This window comes from Acomys minous, assembly GCF_964271855.1.
Source record: "Acomys minous genome assembly, chromosome: 7".
NCBI lineage: Eukaryota > Metazoa > Chordata > Mammalia > Rodentia > Muridae > Acomys > Acomys minous.
The window spans coordinates 91719424-91743605 of record NC_140488.1 but is presented as its reverse complement, the minus strand read 5'-3'; the positions used below and the strand labels follow the sequence as shown (position 1 = coordinate 91743605).

General features: G+C 42.9%; 1 protein-coding gene and 1 pseudogene across 2 annotated transcripts; both read left to right on the top strand.

Moving 5' to 3' along the window:
• Positions 1-386: 386 nt before the first annotated feature.
• LOC311601720 (protein Wiz-like) lies at positions 387-3774 on the top strand. Its single transcript, XM_084789413.1, has one exon. The coding sequence runs from the start codon at positions 410-412 to the stop codon at positions 3737-3739; it is 3330 nt and encodes a 1109-aa protein (XP_084645539.1). The 5' UTR covers positions 387-409; the 3' UTR covers positions 3740-3774.
• Positions 3775-5556: 1782 nt separating this feature from the next.
• On the top strand, positions 5557-8134 carry LOC311602022 (protein Wiz-like; annotated as a pseudogene). The gene has a single exon. The product of its transcript is annotated as a protein Wiz-like (transcript).
• Positions 8135-24182: the final 16048 nt, after the last annotated feature.

Sequence of the window (24182 nt, the reverse complement as noted above, 5' to 3'; positions counted from 1 at the left end):
CTTGGCGTCTCCCTTACTCCCAAAGAAGACACTGCCTGTCTCTGGGGCCCCAGAGCAGGTGGCAAGTCAGCTGAGCAGCAGCAAAATGGCCGCAGAAGTTCCTCAAAGCAGCGAACAGGAGCTGCCAGACCTCAAGGCACAGAGCCTGACCACTTGTGAGGTCTGCAGTGCCTGCTTTGAGAAAGAAAAAGGCCTGGCCAGCCACGAATGTTCACAGCAGCAGCAGCTGGGGGTGGCAGATTCAAAAAGCGGTGGTGATCTCGTCGACCTGCTCTGTGAGCTGGAGAGGCACAAGGGCCCGCCGGATGCTCCGCTTGGGCTACCCTCTAGCCCGACCAACAACTCCAACTCACCAAAGGAGTTGGTTGTTGGGGCTGCCAGCCCTGGCCTACTTACCCTGGACGAACCTATGGATGGCCCTCCTGTCAAAAGAGCGCTCAAGTCAACTTGTGGCTCCTCAGCCGAGGGCCTGGCCCACCCTTCCACCTCTCCTCTCCTCAACAAGACCCCACTGACTCTGGCAGGATCCCCTCAAACCGAGCATCCTGAGGAGAAGAGCCCCCAGCTGTCCCTGAGTCCCCTGCAGACTACACCACAGGCACAATGGCCCCAGTCTGAGGACAAGGGGCTTCAGGATCTCACATTCGATAGTGAAAGGGGCAGAGAGCTGTACTGCCAGCTGTGTGGGTCCTGCTTTGAGACCCGCAATGGCCTGTCCTTTCACGCCCGTGCCCACCTGCGCCTGCTGGGCGTCAGCAACATGGACACCAAGGGATCCCACATAGACATGCTCGATAGCCTTATAAGGAGGGAGGGCCTCCAGAGCTGCCACCGACCTGGGCAGGGAGCACTGGACCAGCTGGGGTGTCCTCCTTCTCCCTCCACAGACCTGTCGAGGCTCCCTACCTCTCCGCCGATGAAGAGCATCAAGCTGAAGTCCTTGGGTATGGCCAGCCCCTGGGAAAAGCAGGACCTCTTGGCCGCTGGCATTTTCCCGGCCTCTGATGTCGAGCCATCTACCGTCGACCTCTCTACAGGCCCAGAGAGAAAAAGAGATATCCTCTGCGAATTCTGTGGTGAGTTTTTTGAAAACGGAAAGGGTCTGTCCAGCCACTCATGTTCACATCCAGAGCAGCTGGGAGTGTGTGAGTCTGAAAGCAGTGGTGATCCCATCTACCACCTCTACGAGCTTGTGAGGCAGATAGGTCTGCCTGATGCTCTCCTTGGGCTGCCCCCTATCCCGACCAAGATCTGCAGCTCACCAAAGGAGTTGGTTGCTGGGACTGCCAGGCCTGCTCTACTCATCCTGGCCAAAACTATTGATGCCACTCCTGTCAAAAAATCATTCAAGCCAACTTATGGATCCGCATCCAAAGACCTGGCTCAGCCATACAGCTCTCCCCTCCTCAAGAAGGCCCCACTGAATCGGGCAGGATCACCTACACCCAAGAATCCTGAGGAGAAGAGCCCCCAGTTGTCCCTGAGTCCCCGGCCTACTTCCCCACAGGCAAAAAGGCCCCAGACTGAGGACAAGGGGACTCAGTATCACACTTCCGATAGTGACGGGAGCAGAGAGCTGTACTGCCAGCTGTGTGGTGCCTGGTTTGAGACCAGGAAGGGCCTGTCTATTCATGCCCGTGCCCACCTGCGCCACCTGGGCATCAGCGCCCCGGATGCCAAGGGATCCCCCATAGACGTGCTCCACGGCCTTTTCCGGAGGGAGGGCATCCAGACCAGCCTCCAACCTGGGCAGGGAGCCCTGGGCCAGCTGGGGTGGACTCCTTCTGCCTCCACAGCTCTCTCCTTACTCCCTACATCTCCGCCGGCCAAGAAGGCCAAGCAGCACGTCTCGGCTGCTAGCACTTTCTGGACTTCTGAGGTGGAGCCATCTCCTCTTAATCTCTCTTCAAGCCCAGAGTCAACAAGAGATATCCGCTGCGAATTCTGTGGTGAGTTTTGTGAGAACCTAAAGGGCCTGGCCAGCCATGCTCGCTCCCACCTGGACCTGATGGGTGTGACTGAGTGGTATGTGAACGGCTCACCCGTTGACACACTGCAGGAGATCCTGAAGAGAGGGACCCAATCCAGGCCTGGTGGACACCTCCACCCACCAGGGCCTGACATAAAAGCCCTGGCCAAGGTAGTGGGCAGTGGAGGTCCTGGCAGCTCACTAGAAGCCCACAGTCCCTCAGATCTTCACATTGCACCCTTGGCCAAGAAGTTGTCACCACCACCAAGCAGTGCCCTGGGCCAGTCACCAACTGTGTCTCCTCCTCTCATGGCCCAGAAAACGTTCTCAGGCCTTGCTATGCCCTCCCTGCCCAAGAAACTGAAGCCTAAACAAATGAGAGAGAAGGTCAAGCGGGACACGATGCCAGTGGCCCTTCATGGGGAGCTTCTCCCATCTGAGGGTGCACCTCAAGAAGATATGGACCCGGTGAACCTGTCATCCCGGGCAGAGCCAGTGCCTGACATCCGATGTGAATTCTGTGGTCAGTCCTTCAAGAACTATACAGGCCTGTCTAACCATGCGCGCTCCCACCTGCGCCAGATGGGTGTGACCCAGTGGTCTGTCAATGGCTCGCCCATTGACACACTTCAGGAGATCCTAAAGATGTCCAAGCTGGGCCTCATCGAGAAGGAGCCTCCAGCTGGAGACCTAGCTCCCTCTGTCACTGAAGATGGCTCCCCCACAGCAGTTGCTGGGGCCACGCATTCCACACTGCCTCTGTCACCCCTGGCTAGCCATCCAGGAACACCAGGAGCTGGACCAACCCAGGTTCCCCTGGAGCTCAGCCTGTTGTCGCCCATCACAGGGGCTAAGCCTTCAGCTACCAGCTACCTGGGCCCAGTGGCGACCAAGCGGCCCTTCCAGGAAGACTGCTTCCTCCCAGTAGAGGTCGAGGCCAAGACTGAACTGCCCTTCAAGGCAAAGACTCTCCATAAGAAGACCTCCACCAAGGCCTGCTGTGAGCTCTGTGGCCGTCATTTTGAAAACCGGAAAGCCCTAGCAAGCCACACAAGTGCGCACCTGCGGCAGTTCGGTGTGACAGAGTGGAGTGTCAAAAGCTCTCCCACCGAGACGCTGAGTGAGTGGCTCAAACAGTGTCCCCAGAAAGTGGACACCTACCGAAGCTACATCCAGGGCGGCTGCCCCTTTACCAAGAATGACCGAAGCGCTGGCCGTGGCCATGACAGTGACAAGGGACCTCCCTTGGGGCTGGCACCTGGGGTCCTGTCCCTGGTTGGTCGAAGTTCTGGAGATGAACCAGGGCTTGAAGCTGGCAGAGCAGCTGAGAGTGGTGAACAGCCTCTGGCAACCAGCCCACCTGGGACTGTAACACCTGAAGAAGATGAAGCAAAGAATATCAACAAAATTGAACACCAACAAGCCCACCTTCCGGATGCTTCAGCATCTCTGGGTGGTGAGGAGGCCAATGACCTGCAACAGAAGCTGGAAGAGGTTCGGAGACCGCGACGCCGATGCAGACGCCGGTTCAGGCTAGGGCCCACCCGGGTGCGTCCCTCCTACCAGTCACCACTGGTCAAGATTGTGGGCAAGATCTGCATCCTCAAGTGCAGGTTCTGTGAAATGATATTCCGTGGCCCATTCTCCATCCAAGAAGAGTGGGTGCTGCATTTACAGCAGCACATACTGGAGAACTCCTCCAAAGCAGACCCTCTGCCTAAGGAGCCCCAGGCCCCAGAGGCACAGACAGCAGCTGTAGAGGCACCCTAACATACAAACATTTCTGATCCCCTTTTATGCCACCTGTCCCCTCCCACTTTTCCTCTGTATCCCCTTCCCCCTTTCTTTTCAGTTTCCAATGGAGGAAGCCAAAACCTCAAACCGGTGCCCCTTGGGGGCTAGGCACACTACAACCTGGGCACCGGAAGCCAGCTAGCCACCTTACCCACAGCCTGAGGACGCTGGGGCCATAAGGGTGGACTCTAGGAGGCCACCTGGTTGGTCCAGCAGGGGCAGTAGCCAGGGCCTTATTGGTGGCCAATCTGCTCGCAGCAAAGAACAACACTTCCCTGTGTCTAGCAACCAGGCAGGGTTGCTATCTGCTATCTGTTACCCTTTGCAAAAATACCAAAGACCCCTGTTCCTTTTGCCCCCACGAATATCTATTCTCACTCAAACACAGGCAAACATACACACATGCACCTCATGAGACCTGGGATCTGCCCTGGCCCCCTCAGTTCTCAAATCAAATGACTGCATCAGGCCATGGTGCTTTCTCAGGGGGATCCATGCTCCCTCTGCTAAGCCTCTAGGGCCTGGGAGCCTCCACTGAGCTCACAATGCCAAGGAAATTCTTGTTGGCTTCCCACCTCCCCAAAAGGGGCCTTTCTAGCTTGGAAGAGCTCAAAGCTGACAGCTGCCTCCTGCTCCAGGACCTGGAGGGTAGAGTGAGCTGTAGGACTCTCCTCTCCCACCCCTGCCACCCTTCCCCCCTTTCACTGTTTCTATCTATGTATAGCTCCCTAGATCTTTCACTTTTTTTCAAAAGAAAAAAAATGCGTTTTGTGAAGAGAATAAATAACGTGAATCCTTTTATTTTGCAATCCTGGTCCAGCTAGATACCTGGATCTAATAGACCTTTCAACCTTTTTCTGTCTCCACCTTTGGATTATCAAGGTACCTAGAAATATGTAAATTAGATTAAATTTCTCTCTGGAAACGCCCAGTCCCCTCCAAAAAAAGAAATATCCCCAAGGTATTAAAAAACAAGAAATAAACTACTGGCCTTTGGGTCTGAACAGAATTTTCAAGAGAAGAAATAAATACAGATGAACATTTTCATCCCTAACATTTAAGGAAATGCAAAGAAAATAAGTTTAAGGTTTCATCTTATTCCAGTTACAGTAGCACTAGGACACAGAAGACCTAACAAAAATTCTGGAGATGAGGGAGGGGAAATGGAGCCTATTGATTGCAAACTGGCTTAGCAACTCTAGAGCAGTGTGTAGAGCTGCTCAGAAGCTAAAAATAAATCGTCCATATGCAAATCCTTGTGATGGTTCTTATTAGTTTTTTTACTTCTATAAGTACACTAATTTAAACAAACATATCTAAGGATAGATATATAAGATAAGAAGATAAAGCCTGAGGCATTTTTCTCTGGTTCCTGGTTACAACACTCTGAAAATTTACAGCTCCATTCATTTACATGAAATTATGTATGTATGCATGTATGTATATATTATACACACACACACACACACACACACACACATATCAGCTAAATACAATTATATTGAGTATATGTACTACATTTTCATTATCCATTCACCATTTGATGGATATCAATCAATGCTGTTTCAATTTCCTTGATCTTGTGAATAGAGCCACAGTGAAAATGGATGAGGAAACATCTCTATAGTAGGACGTAGACCTTTGGGTATATGCCAAGACGTGGGATGGTGGAGTCATATGGTTGTTCAATTTCTAGATTTATGTTCACATTAATTTCTATAGTGGCTGCATATCATTTTACTCAATATAAGGAATAAGTGTTCATATTCCTTCATATCTACACTAGCTGATAAACTACTCATGGCAGCAAACAGGAACTGCCAGACCTCAAGGCCCAGAGCCTGACCACCTGTGAGGTTTGCGGTGCCTGCTTTGAGACAGAAAAGGGCCTGTCCAATCACACATGTTTACATCTGCCACAGCTGGGGGTGGCAGAGTCTGAAAGCAATGGTGATCCCATCGACCTCCTCCATGAGCTGGTGAGGCAGAAGGGTCTGCCTGATGCTCCGCTTGGGCTGCCCCCTAGCCTGACCAACAACTCCAACTCACCAAAGGAGTTGGTTGCTGGGACTGCCAGGCCTGCTCTAATTACCCAGGCCAAACCTATGGATGTCCCTCCTGTCAAAAAAGCACTCAAGTCAATTTGTGGCTCCTCAGCCAAGGACCTGGCCCATCCATACAGCTCTCCCCTCCTCAAGAAGGCCCCACTGACTCGGTCAGGATCCCCTACAAACAAGAATCCTGAGAACAAGAGCCCCCAGTCCCCTGCCTACATCCCCACAGGCAAAAAGGCCCCAGACTGAGGACAAGGGGACTCAGTATCACACTTCCGATAGTGACGGGGGCAGAGAGCTGTACTGCCAGCTGTGTGGTGCCTGGTTTGAGACCAGGAAGGGCCTGTTCATTCACACCCGTGCCCACCTGCGCCACCTGGGCGTCAGTGACTCGGATGCCAAGGGATCCCCCATAGACGTGCTCCACGGCCTTTTCAGGAGGGAGGGCATCTAGACTAGCCTCCAACCTGGGCAGGGAGCCCTGGGCCAGCTAGGGTGGACTCCTTCTGCCTCCACAGCTCTCTCCTTCTTCCCTACATCACCGTTGGCCAAAAAGCTCAAGCTGAAGGGCTCGGGTATGGTCAGCCCCTGGGGGAAGCAGCATCTCTCTGCTGCTGACACTTTCTGGGCCTCTGAGGAGGAGCCATCTCCTCTCAATCTCTCTTCAAGCCCACAGCCAACAAGAGATATCCACTGCGAATTCTGTGGTGAGTTTTGTGAGAACCTAAAGGGCCTGGCCAGCCTCGCGAGCTCCCATCTGCACCTGATGGGTGTGACTGAGTGGTATGTGAACGGCTCACCCATTGACACACTGCAGGAGATCCTGAAGAGAGGGACCCAATCCAGGCCTGGTGGACACTTCCCCCCATCAGGGCCTGACATAAAAGCCCTGGCCAAGGTAGTGGGCAGTGGAGGTCCTGGCAGCTCACTAGAAGCCCACAGTCCCTCAGATCTTCACATTGCACCCTTGGCCTAGAAGTTGTCACCACTACCACGCAGTCCCTTGGGCCACTCACCAACTGCGTCTCCTCCTTTCACAGCCCAGAAAATGTTCTCAGGCCTTGCTATGCCCTCCCTGCCCACAAAACTGAAGCCTAAACAAATGAGAGAGAAGATCAAGTGGGAGATGCTGCCAGGGGCCCTTCATGGGGAGCCTCACCCATCTGAGGGTGCACCTCAAGAAGATATGGCCCCATTGAACCTGTCATCCCGGGCAGAGCCAGTGCCTGACATCCGATGTGAATTCTGTGGTCAGTCCTTCAAGAACCACATAGGCCTGTCTAACCATGCACGCTCCCACCTGCGCCAATGGGTGTGACCCAGTGATTGTCAATGGCTCGCCCATTGACACACTTCGGGAGATCCTAAAGATGTCCAAGCTGGGCCTCATCGAGAAGGAGCCTCCAGCTGGAGACCTAGCCCATTCTGTCACTGAAGATGGCTCCCCCACAGCAGCTGCTGGGGCCACGCATTCCACACTGCCTCTGTCACCCCTGGCTAGCCATCCAGGAACACCAGGAGCTGGACCAACCCAGGTTCTCCTGGAGCTCAGCCTGTTGTCGCCCATCACAGGGGCCAAGCCTTTAACTACCTAGGCCCAGTGGCGACCAAGCGGGCCCTCCAGGTAGACTGCTTCCTCCCAGCAGAAGTCAAGGCCAAGACCTACATCCAGACTGAACTGCCCTTCAAGGCAAAGACTCTCTATGAGAAGACCTCCACCAAGGCCTGCTGTGAGCTCTGTGGCCGTCATTTTGAAAACTGTAAAGGCCTAGCCAGCCACGCAAGGGCGCACCTGAGGCAGTTCATGGACCTGTCCCTGGTTGGCCGAAGTTCTGGAGATGAACCAGGGCTTGAAGCTGGCAGGGCAGCTGACAGTGGTGAACGGCCTCTGACAACCAGCCCACCTGGGACTGTAACACCTGAAGAAGATGAAGCAAAGAATATCAACAAAATTGAACACCAACAAGCCCACCTCCCGGATGCTTCAGCAGCTCTGGGTGGTGAGGAGGCCAATGACCTGCAACAGAAGCTGGAAGAGGTTCGGAGACCGCGACGCCGACGCCGACGCCGGTTCAGGCTAGGGCCCACCCGGGTGCCTCCCTCCTACCAGTCACCACTGGTCAAGATTGTGGGCAAGATCTGCATCCTCAAGTGCAGGTTCTGTGAAATGATATTCCGTGGCCCATTCTCCATCCAAGAAGAGTGGGTGCTGCATTTACAGCAGCACATTCTAGAGAAGAACTTTTCCAAAGCAGACCCTCTGCCTAAGGAGCCCCAGGCCCCAGAGGCACAGACAGCAGATGTAGAGGCACCCTAATATACAAGCATTTCTGAAACCCTTTTGTGCCACCTGTCACCTTCCATTTTTCCTCTGTATTCTCCCCTTTCTTTTCAGTTTCCAAAGGAGGAAGCCAAAACCTCAAACCGGCACCCCGTGGGGTCCTGGCACATGACAACCTGGGCACCGGAAGCCAGCTTGCCACCCTACGTGCAGCCTGAGGACTCTGGGGCCACAGGAGTATCCTCCTGGAGGCCACCTGGTTGGTCCAGCAGGGGCAGTAGCCAGACCCTTGGTGGTGGCCAATCTGGTTGCAGTGAAGAAAGGCATTTCCCTGTGTCTAGCAACCAGGCAGGGCTATGTCTGCTACCTGTGACCCTTTTCAAAAATCCCAAAGACTCCTGTTCCTTTTTGCCCCCACGAATATCTATTCTCACACACAGGCAAACATACACAGATGCACCTCATGACCTGGGATCTGCCTTAGTCCCCTCAGTTCCCAAGTCAAATGACTGCATCAGGCCATGGTGCTTGCTCAGGTTAATCCATGCTCCCTCTGCTAAGCCACTAGGGCCTGGGAGCCCCCACTGAGCTCAGAATGCCAGATAAATTCTTGTTGGCTTCCCACCTCCCCAAAAGGGGCCTTTCTAGCTTGGAAGAGCTCAAAGCTGACAGCTGCCTCCTGCTCCAGGACCTGGAGGGTAGAGTGAGCTGTAGGACTCTCCTCTCCCACCCCTGACACCCTTCCCCCCTTCACTCTTTCTATCTATGTATAGCTCCCTAGATCTTTCACTTTTTTTTATAAAAAAAATGCGGTTTTTTTTTGTAGAGGATAAGGAACATGAATCTTTTTATTTTGCAATTCTGGTCTGGATCTTAGTGACCTTTTAACCTTTTTCAGTGGCCACCTTTTGGAAATGCCTCTTCCCTCCAAAAAAGAAATATCCACAAAATATTAAAAAACAAGACATAAACTACTGGGCTATGGATCTGAACAGACTTTACAAGAGAAGAAATAAGTGTGGCTGAAAATTTTCATCACTAACATTTAAGGAAATGTAAGGCAAATAAGTTTGAGATTTCATCTTATTCCAGCGACAGTAGCACTAGTAAACAGAAGACCCAACAAAAATTCTGGAGATGAGGGTGGGAAAATGGGGCCTTCATTTGCTGATTGAAAACTGGTTTAGCAACTCTGGAGCAGTGTGTAGAGTGCTCAGAAGCTAAAATTATTCTTCCACATGCAAGTCCCTGTTATGGTCCTTATTAATTTCTTTACTTCTACAAGTATGCTAATTTAAGCACACGTATCCAAATATAGAAAGCTATCATCCACATATAAGATAATAAGATAAAGCCTGGAGCATTTTTCTCTTGTCCTGGGTTACTACACCCTTTAAATATATATATTCTTATTACATCTCAATGGTTATCCCATCCCTTGTATCCTCCCATTCCTCCCTCCTTCCCATTTTCCTCTTACTCCACTCCCCTATGACTATGACTGAGGGGGACCTTCTCCCCCTTTATATGCTCGTAGGGTATCAAGTCTCTTCTTGGTAGCCTGCTATCCTTCCTCTGAGTGCCACCAGGTCTCCCCATTCAGGGGATGTGGTTAAACATGAGGCACCAGAGTACGTGTGAAAGTCAGACCCCACTCTCCACTCAACTGTAGAGAATGTCCTGTCCATTGGCTAGATCTGGGTAGGGGTTTGAAGATTACGGCCTGTATTGTCCTTGGCTGGTGCCATAGTTTGAGCGCGACCCCTGGGCCTAAATCTGCCTATCATAATGTTCTTCTTGTAGGTTTCTAGGACCTTCTGGATCCTTTTATTTTGCTATCCTCCCATGCTTCTCTTATCTAGAGTCCCAATTGGATAAAATTATATTTTATTAATTTATTGATATTACATATAAATTGTTATCCCATCCCTTGTATGCTCCCATTCTTCCCTACCTCCTATTTTCCCCTTACTCCCCTACCCTATGTCTGTGACTGAGGAGGACCTCCTCCTCCTATATTTGCTCATAGGGTATCAAATCTCTTCTTGGTAGCCTGCTATCCTTCCTCTGAGCGCCACCAGGCCTCCCCATCAAGTGGACGTGGTCATATATGGGCAACCAGAGTTCATGTGAAAGTCAGTCCCCACTCTCCACTCAACTGTAAAGAATGTCCTGTCTTTTGGCTAGATCTGAGTAGGGGTTCCAAGTTTACTGCATTTATTGTCCTTGGCTGGTGCCATAGTTTGAGCCAGACCCCTGGGCCCAGATCTGCCCATCATAATGTTCTTCTTGTAGGTTTCTAGGGCCCTCTGGATCCTTCTATTTCCTCATTCTCCCATGCTTCTCTCACCTAGAGTCCCAATAGGATGTCCTCCCCTCTGACCCACTTTCCTGGTGAGTGAAGACTTTCATGGGACAGGACTCTTGTGCTAGTATCCAGATATAAGTGAATACATACTGGTTGACTCTTTCTGCTTCTGGGTTAACTCATTCATGATCCTTTCTAGTTCAATCCATTTGTCCACAAATTTTGGGAATTCCTTGTTTTTAACAGCTGAGTAGTATTCCATAGTGTAAATGTACCACAGTTTCTTTATCCATTCTTCTACTGAGGGACACTTAGGCTGTTTCCATGTTCTGGCTATTAAGAATAATGCTGCTATGAACATGGTTATGCAAATGTTCTTTATGCTGGTGCGTCTTCTGGGTATATTCCAAGGAGTGGAATAGCTGGGTCTTGAGGAAGCCTTATTCCCAGTTTTCTAAGATAGCACCAGATAGATTTCCAAAGTGGCTGTACTTGTTTGCATTCCCACCAGCAATGAAGGAGTGGTCCTCTTTCTCCACTTCCTCACCAGCATGTGATGTCACTTGGATTTTTGATCTTAGCCATTCTGATGGGTATAAGATGGAATCTCAGAGTTGTTTTGATTTGCATTTCTCTGATGACTAAGGAGGTTGAGCATTTCTTTAAGTGTTTCTCAGCCATTTGCTATTCCTCTGTTGAAAATTCTCTGTTTAGTTTTGAGCCCCATTTCTCAATTGGGTTATTTGGTTTGGTGGTGTTTAATTTCTTGAATTCATTATATATTTTGGATATTAGACCTTTGTCAGATGTAGGGTTGGTGAAGAACTTTTCCCAGTCTGTAGGCTGTCGCTTTGTTCTCTTGACAGTGTCACCTGCCTTACAGAAGCTTCTCAGCCTCATGAGGTCCCATTTATTAATTGTTGACCTTAAGGCATGGGCTGTTGGAGTTCTGTTCAGGAAGTTTTCTCCTGTGTCAATGTGTTCCAGTTAGACAAGCACCATTTGTTAAAGATGCTATCCTTTTTTGCATTGAATAGATTTGACTTCTTTGTCAAAAATCAAGTGACCATATGTGTGTGGATTCATATCTGGGTGTTCGATTCGATTCCACTTATCAACCAGCCTATTGCTGTGCCTGTACCATGCTGTTTTAATTACTGTTGCTTTTTAATATAGCTTGACATCAGCTATGGAGATTCCTTCGGAGGATCTTTTATTGTACAAGATTGTTTTAGCTATTCTGGGTTTTTGTTTTTCCATATGAAGTTGAGAATTGAACTTTCAATGTCTTTTTAAAAATGTGTAGGTAGTTTGATAGGGATTGCATTGAATCTGTATATTGCTTTTAGTAAGATGGCCATTTTGACTATGTTAATTCTCCCAATCCATGAGCAAGGAAGACCATTCCATCTTCTCGTGTCATCTTCAATCTCTTTTTTCAGCGTTTTGAGTTTTTTCAAACAAGTCCTCCACTTGCTTGGTTAGGGTATCTCCTAATTATTTTGTATTGCTTGTGGCCAATGTAAAGAGTGTAGTTTTCCTAATTTCTTCCTCTGCATGTTTGTCATTTGTATATAGGAAGGCTACTGACTTTTTTGAGTTAATTTTGTATCCAGCCAATTTGCTGAAGGTGTTTATCAGCTGTAGTAGTTCTCTGGTGGAATTTTGGTGGTCCCTTATTGCAGTACCCACACTGCAATTACCCTGACGTATTGAGCGAGGGGCTGCAAGTTGAAGAAGACTCAATACAGCGGGTCCTGTGTTCTATGAGAATGCCATTTAATGAAGAGGGGCCAAGGTCTTTTATACAGTACAGAGGCAGGTGGAAAAATACAAGCCGATGTAGATGGGAAGTCCCCAGGACAAGAGGGACCATGTAACCAAGGTAACCATGGTGCAAAACAGGAACTTGTGGTCAGCTTAGTGAGGCACAATATTCACAACAGGAAGCTTCCAGGACAGAATAACAATTTCATACCTGCCAGGGGATGGCCCCAGGGGCCCAAGCCTAACAGTTCCTAGCAACTTATGTACACTATCATATCATCTGCAAATAGGGATAATTTGACTTCCTCCTTTCCCACTTGGATCCCCTTAATCTCTTTTTGTTGTCTTATTGCTCTAGCCAGAACTTCCAGTACTTTATTGAAGAGATATGGAGAGAGTGGGCAGCCTTGCCTTGTTCCAGATTTTAGAGGAATTTCCTTGAGTATCTCACCATTTACTTTGATTTTGGCCATTGGCTTGCTGTATATAGCCTTAATTATGTTCAGGTATGTGTCTTGTATCCCTGATCTCTCCAAAACTTTAAACATGAATGGGTGTTGGATTTTATCAAGTGCTTTCTCTGCATCTAAGGAGATGATCATGTGTTTTTTTTTATTTTCAGTTTGTTTATATGGTGGATTACATTGATAGATTTCCATATGTTAAACCATCCCTGCATGCCTGGAATGAAGCCTACCTGGTCATGGTGAATGATATCGTTACTACACTCTTAATATTTCCAGCTCCATCCATTTCCATGAAATTATGTGTATGTGTGGGTATATATATATGTCAGCTAAATAAAAGTAGATTGTGTATATGTGCCCCGGCCCTCAGGATTTTCAAATGGAGACCCTAGGAGGGGGTGCAGGAGTGAAAAAGTACAGGAGACAGGAAGAAATGAGGGCAAGACAGGATTTCTCATTAAGCCCCGTTCATTGTAAATTTTTAAAACAGAGTTTATATAGGCAGTCTTGGGGGCAAGAGCAATTGGGGTAAGCAGTGTTGCTATGGGAACCTAATGGCAGATGTTCTGCTATCCATCCTTGGTAGCAAAAACTCCAAGATAAGGGAGTAAGCTCTGAGAGAACACAGCTACGGAAACTGGATAAGCAAGCAGTCTCCCAGGGCAGGGTGGAGTGGTGTGGGCTGACCTCAGCCTGCCTCATGCCAGGCAGAGGTGTAGAAAATGGAGTCTACCAGCAAAGTGGAATTTCCCAATGTTTTAAGCCAAGCGCCACTAAGGGCAGCTCCCCATATATATGTACTACATTTTCATTATCCATTCACCATTTGATGGACATCAATCAGTGCTGTTTCAATTTCCTTGATCTCGTGAATAGAGCCACAGTGAAAATGGATGAGGAAACATCTCTATAGTAGGACGTAGACCTTTGGGTATATGCCAAGACATGGGATGGTGGAGTCATATGGTTGTTCAATTTCTAGATTTATGTTCACATTAATTTCTATAGTGGCTGCATATCATTTTACTCAATATAGGGAATAAGTGTTCATATTCCTTCATATCTACACTAGCTGATAAGCTGTCTATTGTAGAAAGTAGAGGTTTGCCACTATGAATATTTTATGTATATCTATTTCTTTATATCCATTAGTAAGCTTTCTATGAAATTACATGCATGAGATTTTGGTGCATATGTGTTTTGGATTATATTGTCTTTTTAGTTAATTTCTTCTCTTGATTTTGGAAGTACAAATAAAATTATATATGTATTGAGAGTTTTGTACTTGCCACACTGTTGTGCTTATTCACCATGGATATTTTATTCTGAATTGAAACATTTAGTTATGCCTTTAAAATATGCAACAATGTATTTTACTATATATTCAAGTTGCTGCAAGAAAGCCACTGAATATGAATGTGCTCACTTATATTATCATATTTCTTGTACACACATAAGAATGAACAGGGTTAATATATTTTTGCAGTTAACTATTATCAGAGAAATGTATTAAGCACTTATTATACATAAGATATAATAGTAGAATCAAGTGCTACAAAAATATTGTTAAAATATTGCCTATGTCAGGAAATGTCTTATAATCAGCCCATTTTTCTGTGTTCCTAAGGGGTTTAAAATTCAAAAAACTGTTCTGAAATAAGATCATTAAGATGTTGTAAACTTTTCAAATTTCTGTTGCTTTATATTATTACCTGAAGTAGCTCTACTCCTTTTCTACTATCTATGGATTTAGTTTTTGCAGAGTAATTGTGCTATTTATAAAATATGATATGCTCATATGCATACATTTCTGTCATTATTTAACTTAAGAATAAAGGACATGTCTTTAAATATATACAAACAAACAAGCCAACAAACAAATAAATAAATACGGTCAAGAGCCAGGCATTTATGGCAGTAGAAGCCTGACCAAAAAAAAAAAAAAAAAAAAAAAGAGTTATCTTAGCCTTTTTAAGAACGTAAAGCACAGCTTCTGTGGTACTCAGTCCAGAGTGGTCAGAACATGGTTAATTCCTTACATATTTGCACTTTCTTACAACTTGGGCCGATCAAGTAAGCTTAAAAATGCTCTCTTCCAAGTCACCCACCTCTGACTTTCCCTTATAAAACTCTCAAGTCTGCATGGAACTTTTCTTTCTGCAAGCTACAAAACTTTCCAATTACTTTAAATCTTCTCTTTCAGGTCAAGTGATAGTGGCTGATTCACTCACTTTAACAGTCACTGAATAAATATCCTCCGCTTACTCAAATTTCACTTGTTTCTATACTCATCTTGGTATTGCTGAAAGATATGCCTTGAAATTTTCTGAAGGACTACTGTTAAAAGGTTTATTTTCAATGCTTTATGTAAAAGACCTGATTTCAATGCTCTGTTTAAAGTTATTTTTCCCTTATTGTTTGTTTCAATTTTATTCCATAAGGAAGTTTTATAGTAATTTAATCCTGCATGATGTAATATCATATTATATTTCTCATTCCAGAGTGTAAATTACTTGAGAAGAGTATAGGTTAGTCATTTCTTTGGAGTTCTTACGTCGTTGTTTAAAACATTTTTAATTTACAAAGCTGGAACTAGGTTTTGAAAGAATAAAGTTGAACTAGGAAATCTGACTGTATTATCAGGATATATAGTGTTTTTAAACTTCCCAGATTAAGTTGTCATAATTAAACATCACATTTGGCGTTAGCTGAACATATATCCCAGTTTGCCTGAGATAGTCCCTGAATTTAACTTGAATGCTCCACACCTTAAGAAAGCGTTTAGTCCAGACTACGGCAGAGAAATTCCCCACTTTAATTTATAATAATATATTGAATGATATAAACAGCACATTTTCAGTCATTCAGTGAGGCTAAATTATACAGATCTTCTCTCAGTAAATTCCTACTGAGAAATATAAAGGGACTGGCAATTTTTACCCAACCCAGTATCTTCATTATTGTGTAATGTTTAGACAAATCTATAATAGACAAAATCACACACATACAAAGATTTTACATGGACTACTTCAGTACAAAATAAAGACTCAACTAAAGTAAGTCCCATAAAACAATAGTGAGAAAGATTTTAACCATGGTGTGAGATACTGGAGAAATGTAGGAATATGGCAGGTAAGCAATTGATGAGTGTGGATATTGCGGAGGAAACAGTTACTTTTGAGTTTCCCATATTTATTTCTGTTTTAATTTTTTATTAAGATTAAGACGTTGTGTTTGCCTATTGGTGCTCACCTATGTTAGACATCTTTTTCCTCCATAGTACAGTTATTGAGGTACTTTACCACATTTTGGTGTTTATATTAAATACATGGTTACCAGGATATTGAGGAAGAAATTTACTGGGCTGTGAAACCGACAAGAGTTTAGGAGAAAGCTTAGTACATTTTGGGAGGAAAAAGTTCCCTAAAATATACATTCTAAAAGAAGGTAAGAGGTCCAGAGAACAAAATCTGCTTAAAATTGTGATAGGTTGAAGAGAATAGTAAGATTGTATTGGTCAGTAAGTAATGTCAAAATTGGCTTGATTTTTTTTATTCTGTTCTTAAAAAATAAATGACTCAAATAGCACCTAGTATTGTCGTTTTGGCAAGCTAGCACAAGAAAAATTTGATAGTTCATGTTCTAGAAGGAGTTCCCTAAGAATTTACTAAGCATGATATGCTGAAGACAAAGTATTTAACAAACCTTGATATTTATAAAGGAATATGTATATATATATTTAGGCTGTGTTTGAATACAAGATGGGCCCGGTCTATATTCAAAGCACAAGAATATCTCAAATTAGAGATAATAGCAATTGCATATAGATAACCTCAAGGAAGAAACATCCAAAATAATGTTTCTATTGGAACGTAATTATGGGTTGGCATATTGATAGAAGTTTGACAGTGAAAACTTTGATCAAAACAATTGTTTTTCCTTGGTTGAACTTTTTGTGGCTTAGATAACGAGGTGACTGTACCTTCATATAATGAGTTTGGCAGTGTTATTTCATTTCAATTTTGTATAATAGTTCGAGGACTATTGGTATTAGCTCTTCTTTGAAAATCTAGTAGAATTCTGTGTTGAATCCTTCTGGTCATGGGTAGGGGGTTGGTAGATTTTTTTAATGATTGCTTCTATTTTCCTGGGAGTTATAGGACTATTTAGATTGTTAACTTGATCTTGATTTAAGTTTGGCAAGTGCAATCTATCAGGAAAATCATTCATTTCTTGTAGATCTTCCAATTTTGTGGAATATAGGCATTTGAAGTAAGACCTAATGAGTCTTTGGATTTCCTTAGTGTATGTTGTTATGTATCCCCCTTAATTAATGATTTTGTTAATTTGGATAATGTCTTGCTCCCTTTGTGTTAGTTTGGCTGAGGGTTTTTCTATTTTGCTGATTTTCTCAAAGAACTCATTCTTATTTTCATTGATTCTTTGTATTGTTCTCATTTTTTCTAAGTTAATACTTTCAGTTCTGGGTTCATTTCTTGCCTTCTACTCCTCTTAAGCTTGTCTGCTTCCTTTTGTTCAAGGACTTTTGGGTGTTTTATTAAGATTCTAGTATGAGATCTCTCTAATTTCGTTATGAAGGTACTTAGTGCCATGAACTTCCCTCATAGCACTGCTTTCATTGTGTCCCATAAGTTTGAGTATGCTCTGCCTTCATTTTCATTGAATTCTAGAAAATCTGACCAGGAAAGCAGATAGCCTAATTGCAGATCTCCACCTCTTCCTCCATTTCTCCAAATGCAACCCCTAACTTTGTACAGTACCTTCTACTGTGACCTGTCCTCATTCTCTGGCTGTATCCGCAGGGCCACAGGGATCTTCCTCTCCAGCCATTTTTGCCCTGACTCATAATTTTACCACACTCTCCAAACCTAGGAGATATTTTCTGGGAATCTGCAAGCTACTTCTGCCTAATAAGCTGGTAGCGTAAATGTTTATATGAACCACTACTCCCTTTACCCCATATCCAAACTTCCGGTCTCATCCCTTATCTGTAGCCGACTAACTGCTATATAGACGGCCCTCTCTACTTCTTGTGCCATCCCCAGCTGATCAAGCACATCTCCTTTAGCTTTCCTCTCTACTCTTCATGTTTCACAGTACCACACTACAGCAAGCATTTCTTGGAAACTCTTTGGCCAACCTGCCAGAGAAGCAAATAAGCCAACTAAAGAGAGGTACATAATCTTCAGATCTTCTCCATATCCAATCTCTAGTCTTATTACCAGCTCTATATAGACTCCCTGTTTCAGCTTTTCCCCTTTATTTCTCCCCATTATTTCCAGGGGAATAAGGAGACCCTAATGGAACAACTTGCTTCCCTCTCTCCCATGGACACCTTCTGTTCTTCCCTCAGCTGCTAGCACCTAAAAAGATATTTTACTTAGAAACCACTGTAGACAGACCTATCAGGATGCCACCCCCCAAATTTCGTATGAGGCAACAAACACCATACTCTCCTAAGAACCAGAGAGAGAAACAGAAACCATAACACTCATCCAAAAAAGATAAGAACACGTAGCAGCACCAAGGATTACAATATTCCCAAATACATATGTCAGATGTCTAGATGCTAGATAAAAAACATAATAACATCCAGGAAAATAGGTCTCCACTAGAATCAAGAAACCCCATTGCAGTAGGCCCTGAATATTGCAGAATAGCTAAAGCACAAAACAAAGACCATAAGACAACATTTCTGAATATACTGGATGTCCTTAAAGAGGAAATAAATAAATAATTTTAGAGAATATAAGAAGATCTGGAGGCCTGCAACAGGGTAGGCTTCTGGGAGGATAGGACAGGGACTCTAGCTGAAACTCCTAGCAGGGGGGGACATGATGACTTAACTGTTCATGTCTTAGACAGGAAGGACTTCCAGTGGAGGGGGACACACACACACACACACACACACACACACACACACACACACACACACAGAGAGAGAGAGAGAGAGAGAGAGAGAGAGAGAGAGAGAGAGAGAGAGAGAGATGAACAACAAAATAACAAGCATTCATTTCCAGTGGAGGCAAACGCACACACGTGCATACACACACACACACACACACACACACACACACACACACACACACATACACGAACAACAAAATAACAGGCATCCACTTTCAGTGGAGACAAATGCACACACGTGCATACATACACACACACACACACACTATGACAACGGAATAACAGGAATCCACAAATGCTGCTTATTGCTAATCTCTCATGGTCTTAATTCTCTAATAAAAAGAAGCAAACTAACATAATGGATAGAAAAAAACATATCTATCTTTCTGCTGCATCCAAGAAACATACCTTTGCATCAGTGATAGACATCACCTCAGGATAAAAGGATAGAAGACATCAAAGCAGACAAAGACTCGTTGTAATAAGCATTTTTAAGTAAAGATGTATGGACAAGAGGATATACTGTGTGATCCACTGTGACTCACTGGAATTTCCATGACATGTTGATGTTTTGTTGTTTTCTCTTTCAGGGGTGGAATGCAAATAGGAAGGGATGGGGAGATGAGTGGGATTGGGGTGCACGGCTTGAAATTCACACAGAATCAATAAAATGCTTTTTTTTTAAAGGATAGAAAGAGATATCCTAAGTAAATGGATGTTGAAAGCAAGCTGGTCTGGCCATTTCAACATCTTGCGAAATAGACTTAAAGCCAAACTTGTTCAGAAGAGATGGGGAAGGATGCTACCTACCCATCAAAAAATATTCACCAAGATGACGTTTCAATTCTTAACATCTATGCACCAAGTACTAGTTGTTTGTAAAGGAAATACCACTAGAGCTAAGTGACAGTATAAACCACATGGATATAGCAGATATTTTCTGAACATTTCATGCAAACAAAAAAGAATATACCTTCTTCTCTGCACATCATGGAACAGTCTCCAAAACTGACCACGTACTTGAGCACATTTCAAGTCTTAACAGATACAAAACAATGAAATAACTCCCTGCATCCTATAAGACCACAATGGAAGAAAACTGAATATTCTCAGCAGTGACAATAGAAAGCCTACAAACTTATGAATATTGATCAAGTCACTAATGAGTAAAAATGGTTCCGTACAAAAAATAAGAAATTAAAGACTTTGGAGAACTTGATGAAACTTGATACACATCATTCCCAAATGCATAGGATATAATGAAGGTGGTTCGAATGGCAAGTTCATAGTGTGAAGTGCTTACACATACAAATTGGAGTGATCACATATTAGTAACATAACAGCACACCCAGAATCTCTAAAACAAAAAGAAACAATACTCAAAATGTATAGAATGGTAAAACATAATCAAACTCGGAGCTTAAATCAATAAAATTTAAACAACAACAAAAACGACATGAAGAATCAACTGCTGATGAGGGTGTTGAGCAAGGGGAAACCTCATCATACATTGCTGATAGCAATGAAAAATTATACAACTACTAGGGAAGTAAAACCCTAATCAGGATATATTATGTGATAAAATAATCTATTTTCAGTAAAAGGAAAATAATAAGACTAATCATTCCTCCTTACTCTACATTTTATTCATTTTCCACTGTTCTCCAGCAGTCTGAAAATTTAAATTCAAAATACTTTGTATCCTCCTTACATTAATAAATATATTTTGTTCTTGAATACAAAGTATCTCAGATCCATGTCTTTAATTCTCTAAACTTTTGGTACATAAAATTGTTAAACTTCAAGTTCAAAAGAATATATTTAACACTGCAGTTCCTTTCTTGCCTGAGATGTAACCCAGGACTACATACACACTAGACAAGCTCTATTCCCATTCTTAATACTTTATTTTTTTCTTTTAAAAAAATACAGTGTCTCACTACATTGCCCAGGCTAGCATTTAATTTGTGATTTATGTACTTCAACTTCTTAAGTTGCTGGGATTACAGGCAATCATCAAAGTGCTGTACATTTTTAAATGTTTCTTCAGAATTATTTATAAATGAAATCATGCATCCTCTATATGTGAAAATACAATCATGTAATTAATAAATCTTGTTGAAACAGATCATATTCTCTCATTTTATACTTGGACACATAGAAACCCTACTTAATTCCACAACATTGGATTATCCATTTATATTCCCTTAGCTCTAAATGTAGTTCAAAATATTTAAAAGAAGTGAACCAGAGACTTCTGCTCCAGCATTACTTAATTATGGGTGATAGGAAGCAAACCTAGTTTTTGGTTCTGTGTATCATTATTTCTTTATTAAATGTTTATTAGAGCCAGCTTAAATTTTATCAAATAAATCTGTTCAAGAAAGTAGCACCTTTTAAATCCTATGCACAAATGCTTGAAAAGATGAGATAATTGGTAATTCAGCTTGTTTGACTCTAGTATGACATAAGAGTGAATAGCTTTTTTCCCTTGATCATTTAAGTTTTTATCAGCAGGGTGTGCTCTGTTAAAGCTAACCTGGTTCAAAGGAAGGTCATTTAGAAGTTGCTATTGTTCATGCTTACTAAGGCCAAGACACCTTAAGCCAGTTGAAAATCTACTAAACTACAAACTGTGACAAATCATGAAAGTTATATACACATATTCAGACACCCAGAGAGACACAGGAACACAGACATGCACTCATTCATGCACCTGACCTATAAAAGTATTGAGATGTGAATTCTTCAGCCAATGCTGCCCCAAAAGCATGATCAAACATTAGCTCTATGTTTCCATGCAATGACAATTCAAGACAATGGCGTGTTGGGTGACCATGAAATAGAAATCAAATTCTCTGCATCTAACATAACAGCTAGTGGAGAGATAGGCAAATAAAATAAAATTGAAGTTAATAAAAGTAATATTTTATTATTGTTAAGAATGAATAGGTGGGTATAGCTCAGATATGAAGCTACAAAGGGATTTCAAAACCCATGAACTAGAGAAACCTAACATTGAAGATAAAGTTTTAAAGAACCTCATACTTATTTTTGATCCAGATGCACACATGATCCTGTTTTGCAATTCCTCCACTAGAGAATCCTTTCCTCCTTGCAGTGGCTGATATTATGCATCAATTTGGCTAAAGATACCCATAACTATTTCAGAACTATTTTGAGGTATCTCTATGAAAGTGTTTCTGGAGAAGGTTAACATTGGAAAACAGCAGACTGCATAAAAAAGCCCACCCATTCACCTTAGCTGACACTCCAAGCAGCAGAGGTTAGGGAGCCTGAAGTCCTACCACCTCCTATAGCCAGGTGGACCTTCCAGTGGAGGGAGGGAGACCTTATCCCACCCATAAGACCTTTGTCCCAAAATTTGTCTCTCCCACAAGTAGTATTGGCATAAAGATAGAGCAGAGATTGAGGGAATGGCAAACCAATGATTGGCCTAACTTGAGACCCACCCAGTGAGATAGCGCTAATCCCTGTCACTCTACCATGCTTGCAGACAAGAGACTAACATAACTGTCTTCTTGAGAAACTTTATCCAGCAGTTGATGGAAACAGATGCAAAGACCAACAGCCAAACAATTGGTGGAGCTTGGAGCTTGGGCTGACCTGAGGAGGAGTGGGGGGAAGGATAGAGAAAGCCAGAATTGGGTGCCCTTTACCATCAATCAGGTCAAATGCTGGAGATGAATGGCATTGATTACTTCTTTTTCCCCAATGTTCATTATGCTCTGATAAAAATAGTTTTCCATATAAAGGGCAAAACATTCTGGATATGATTCAAAATGCTTATGCTTATATTCTGTCTTCCTAGAGTAAACTAGCCCTTTCCTCTATTCTTAAAAGTGAGAATGTTGCCTTTAAGACATAAAGCACACAAACATTTGTGAGAGACTCCTAAAATTGGTCTTTCAGAAAAACTTAACTGCAAGGAAGTTCACCTTGACTGTCTATCAACTGATCAATTACAGTTACAGCTTTCCTATCTTTACTAGAATGATGTTTCAACAATTTCCCCAACAACAAAGGAAAAATATGTTATGCAGCCTTGGTTAACTGAAACCAATTATGGAATTTTTACCCTGTCTTCCATAATGAGACAGGTAATGTTCTGTAGGCTCTAGTCTCAGATGAACAAAAGTACTCTCTGAGGTACTGTCTCTCTCTGAATCATACAATGATTCTTGTCATGGAGCCAAGAAACTAAATACTATGATTTGGGAAAAAATAATAAAGGTAGAAAACAGCATCAGTATTAAATCAAAACACTTTTTTCATACACCTGTTATTATTTAAACATTCCTCAAATAGTTCATGGGATGTGTGTACGTGTGTATTACTTATCCATAACCACTGCATATTTATAGCAGTGACTCTTAAGTACATAGTCCTATAACCAATACTGCTAAAATGTACTCTATTCTTCTTAATAGGGACATATTAATTTGGAAAATTAACTGTAAAGTAATAAAAATATTGCAGACAAACAGAGAAAACAAAAATTTATGTTTATGTATAGTAGGAGATTTACCAGTTTGTTATATGTCTGTGAAGGTATTCTGCCCTTAACAGATTAATTTGTTCATCTGAAATGTTCCTCATGGAAAGTTGTGACAAATTGGAAAGACAGCACAAATTACTTTCTTCATTGTTAAGAGAAGTAGATTAAAATTAGTTCTATACTAAAATATCTCTTTCAGGATGTTTTTTATATACTTAAATTCTAGTAAAACTGCAAAGTTGAATTTTTGGTTAAGTTATAATAGTTGTGCAAGTGTTAACAAGAGTAAGCAAAATTACAAAAAGACAAACTTTATAATATGACTAATCACTTACATTGCTTTATGTATGATGAGGCATGAAAGGAAATGTCACCACATGTCCATTTTATTTTATTTATACTCAAATATATTTAGCACAGATTCTCTTGAAATTCTCAAAAATTTTGCTAAAACAAATAAATTATAAACCCACTACAATAACAAAAAGACATAATGCTTTTAAACTGAATTAGATACAGATATAAACAAAATATTAATTCTTCTTTACATATTTAGAGATTTACATTACATTCTAATTCTTTAACTTAACTAAAGGAACAAGTAGGACATATATAATAGCGGCTATAAGTGTAAAGCAAGCAATCAGGCAAGAAATAGCTCTGAGTCTCTGTGTTATGAAATGGATCTGTTCTGTTTCATTAAACTTAAAATAGATACAGACATATACTAGTTGTTATAAAATGATATTGGAGAATAAAATAATGGGGTTATGACAAACCTATAGATCTACAGTAACTGACAATATTTCATGACTTTTAAAAAACTTGTCTGTTTTGTCCTTTGCAAAAATCTTCAAACACTTATCACATCTTCATGAGAACTGCATTTGTTAAGAAACTTTTAGAAAATATTTTAAGGGTTTTTAACATTACAAAATCGATCAAGAAGCGTAAAGGTGCCTGTACAATGAAGCAACAGTCCATGACATTTAATATTTGCAAGGAAATTAAGGTACTTGAAAACATTGAATGTGGAAGACTATATACTGAACTTTGTCTCTTTAAATTAGCCTTGAGACTTGAGATTTTTAAATG

Coding starts and splice junctions, on each gene's coding strand:
- LOC311601720 (XM_084789413.1), top strand. CDS start 410: ATGGATGGCCCTCCTGTCAAAAGAGCGCTCAAGTCAACTTGTGGCTCC.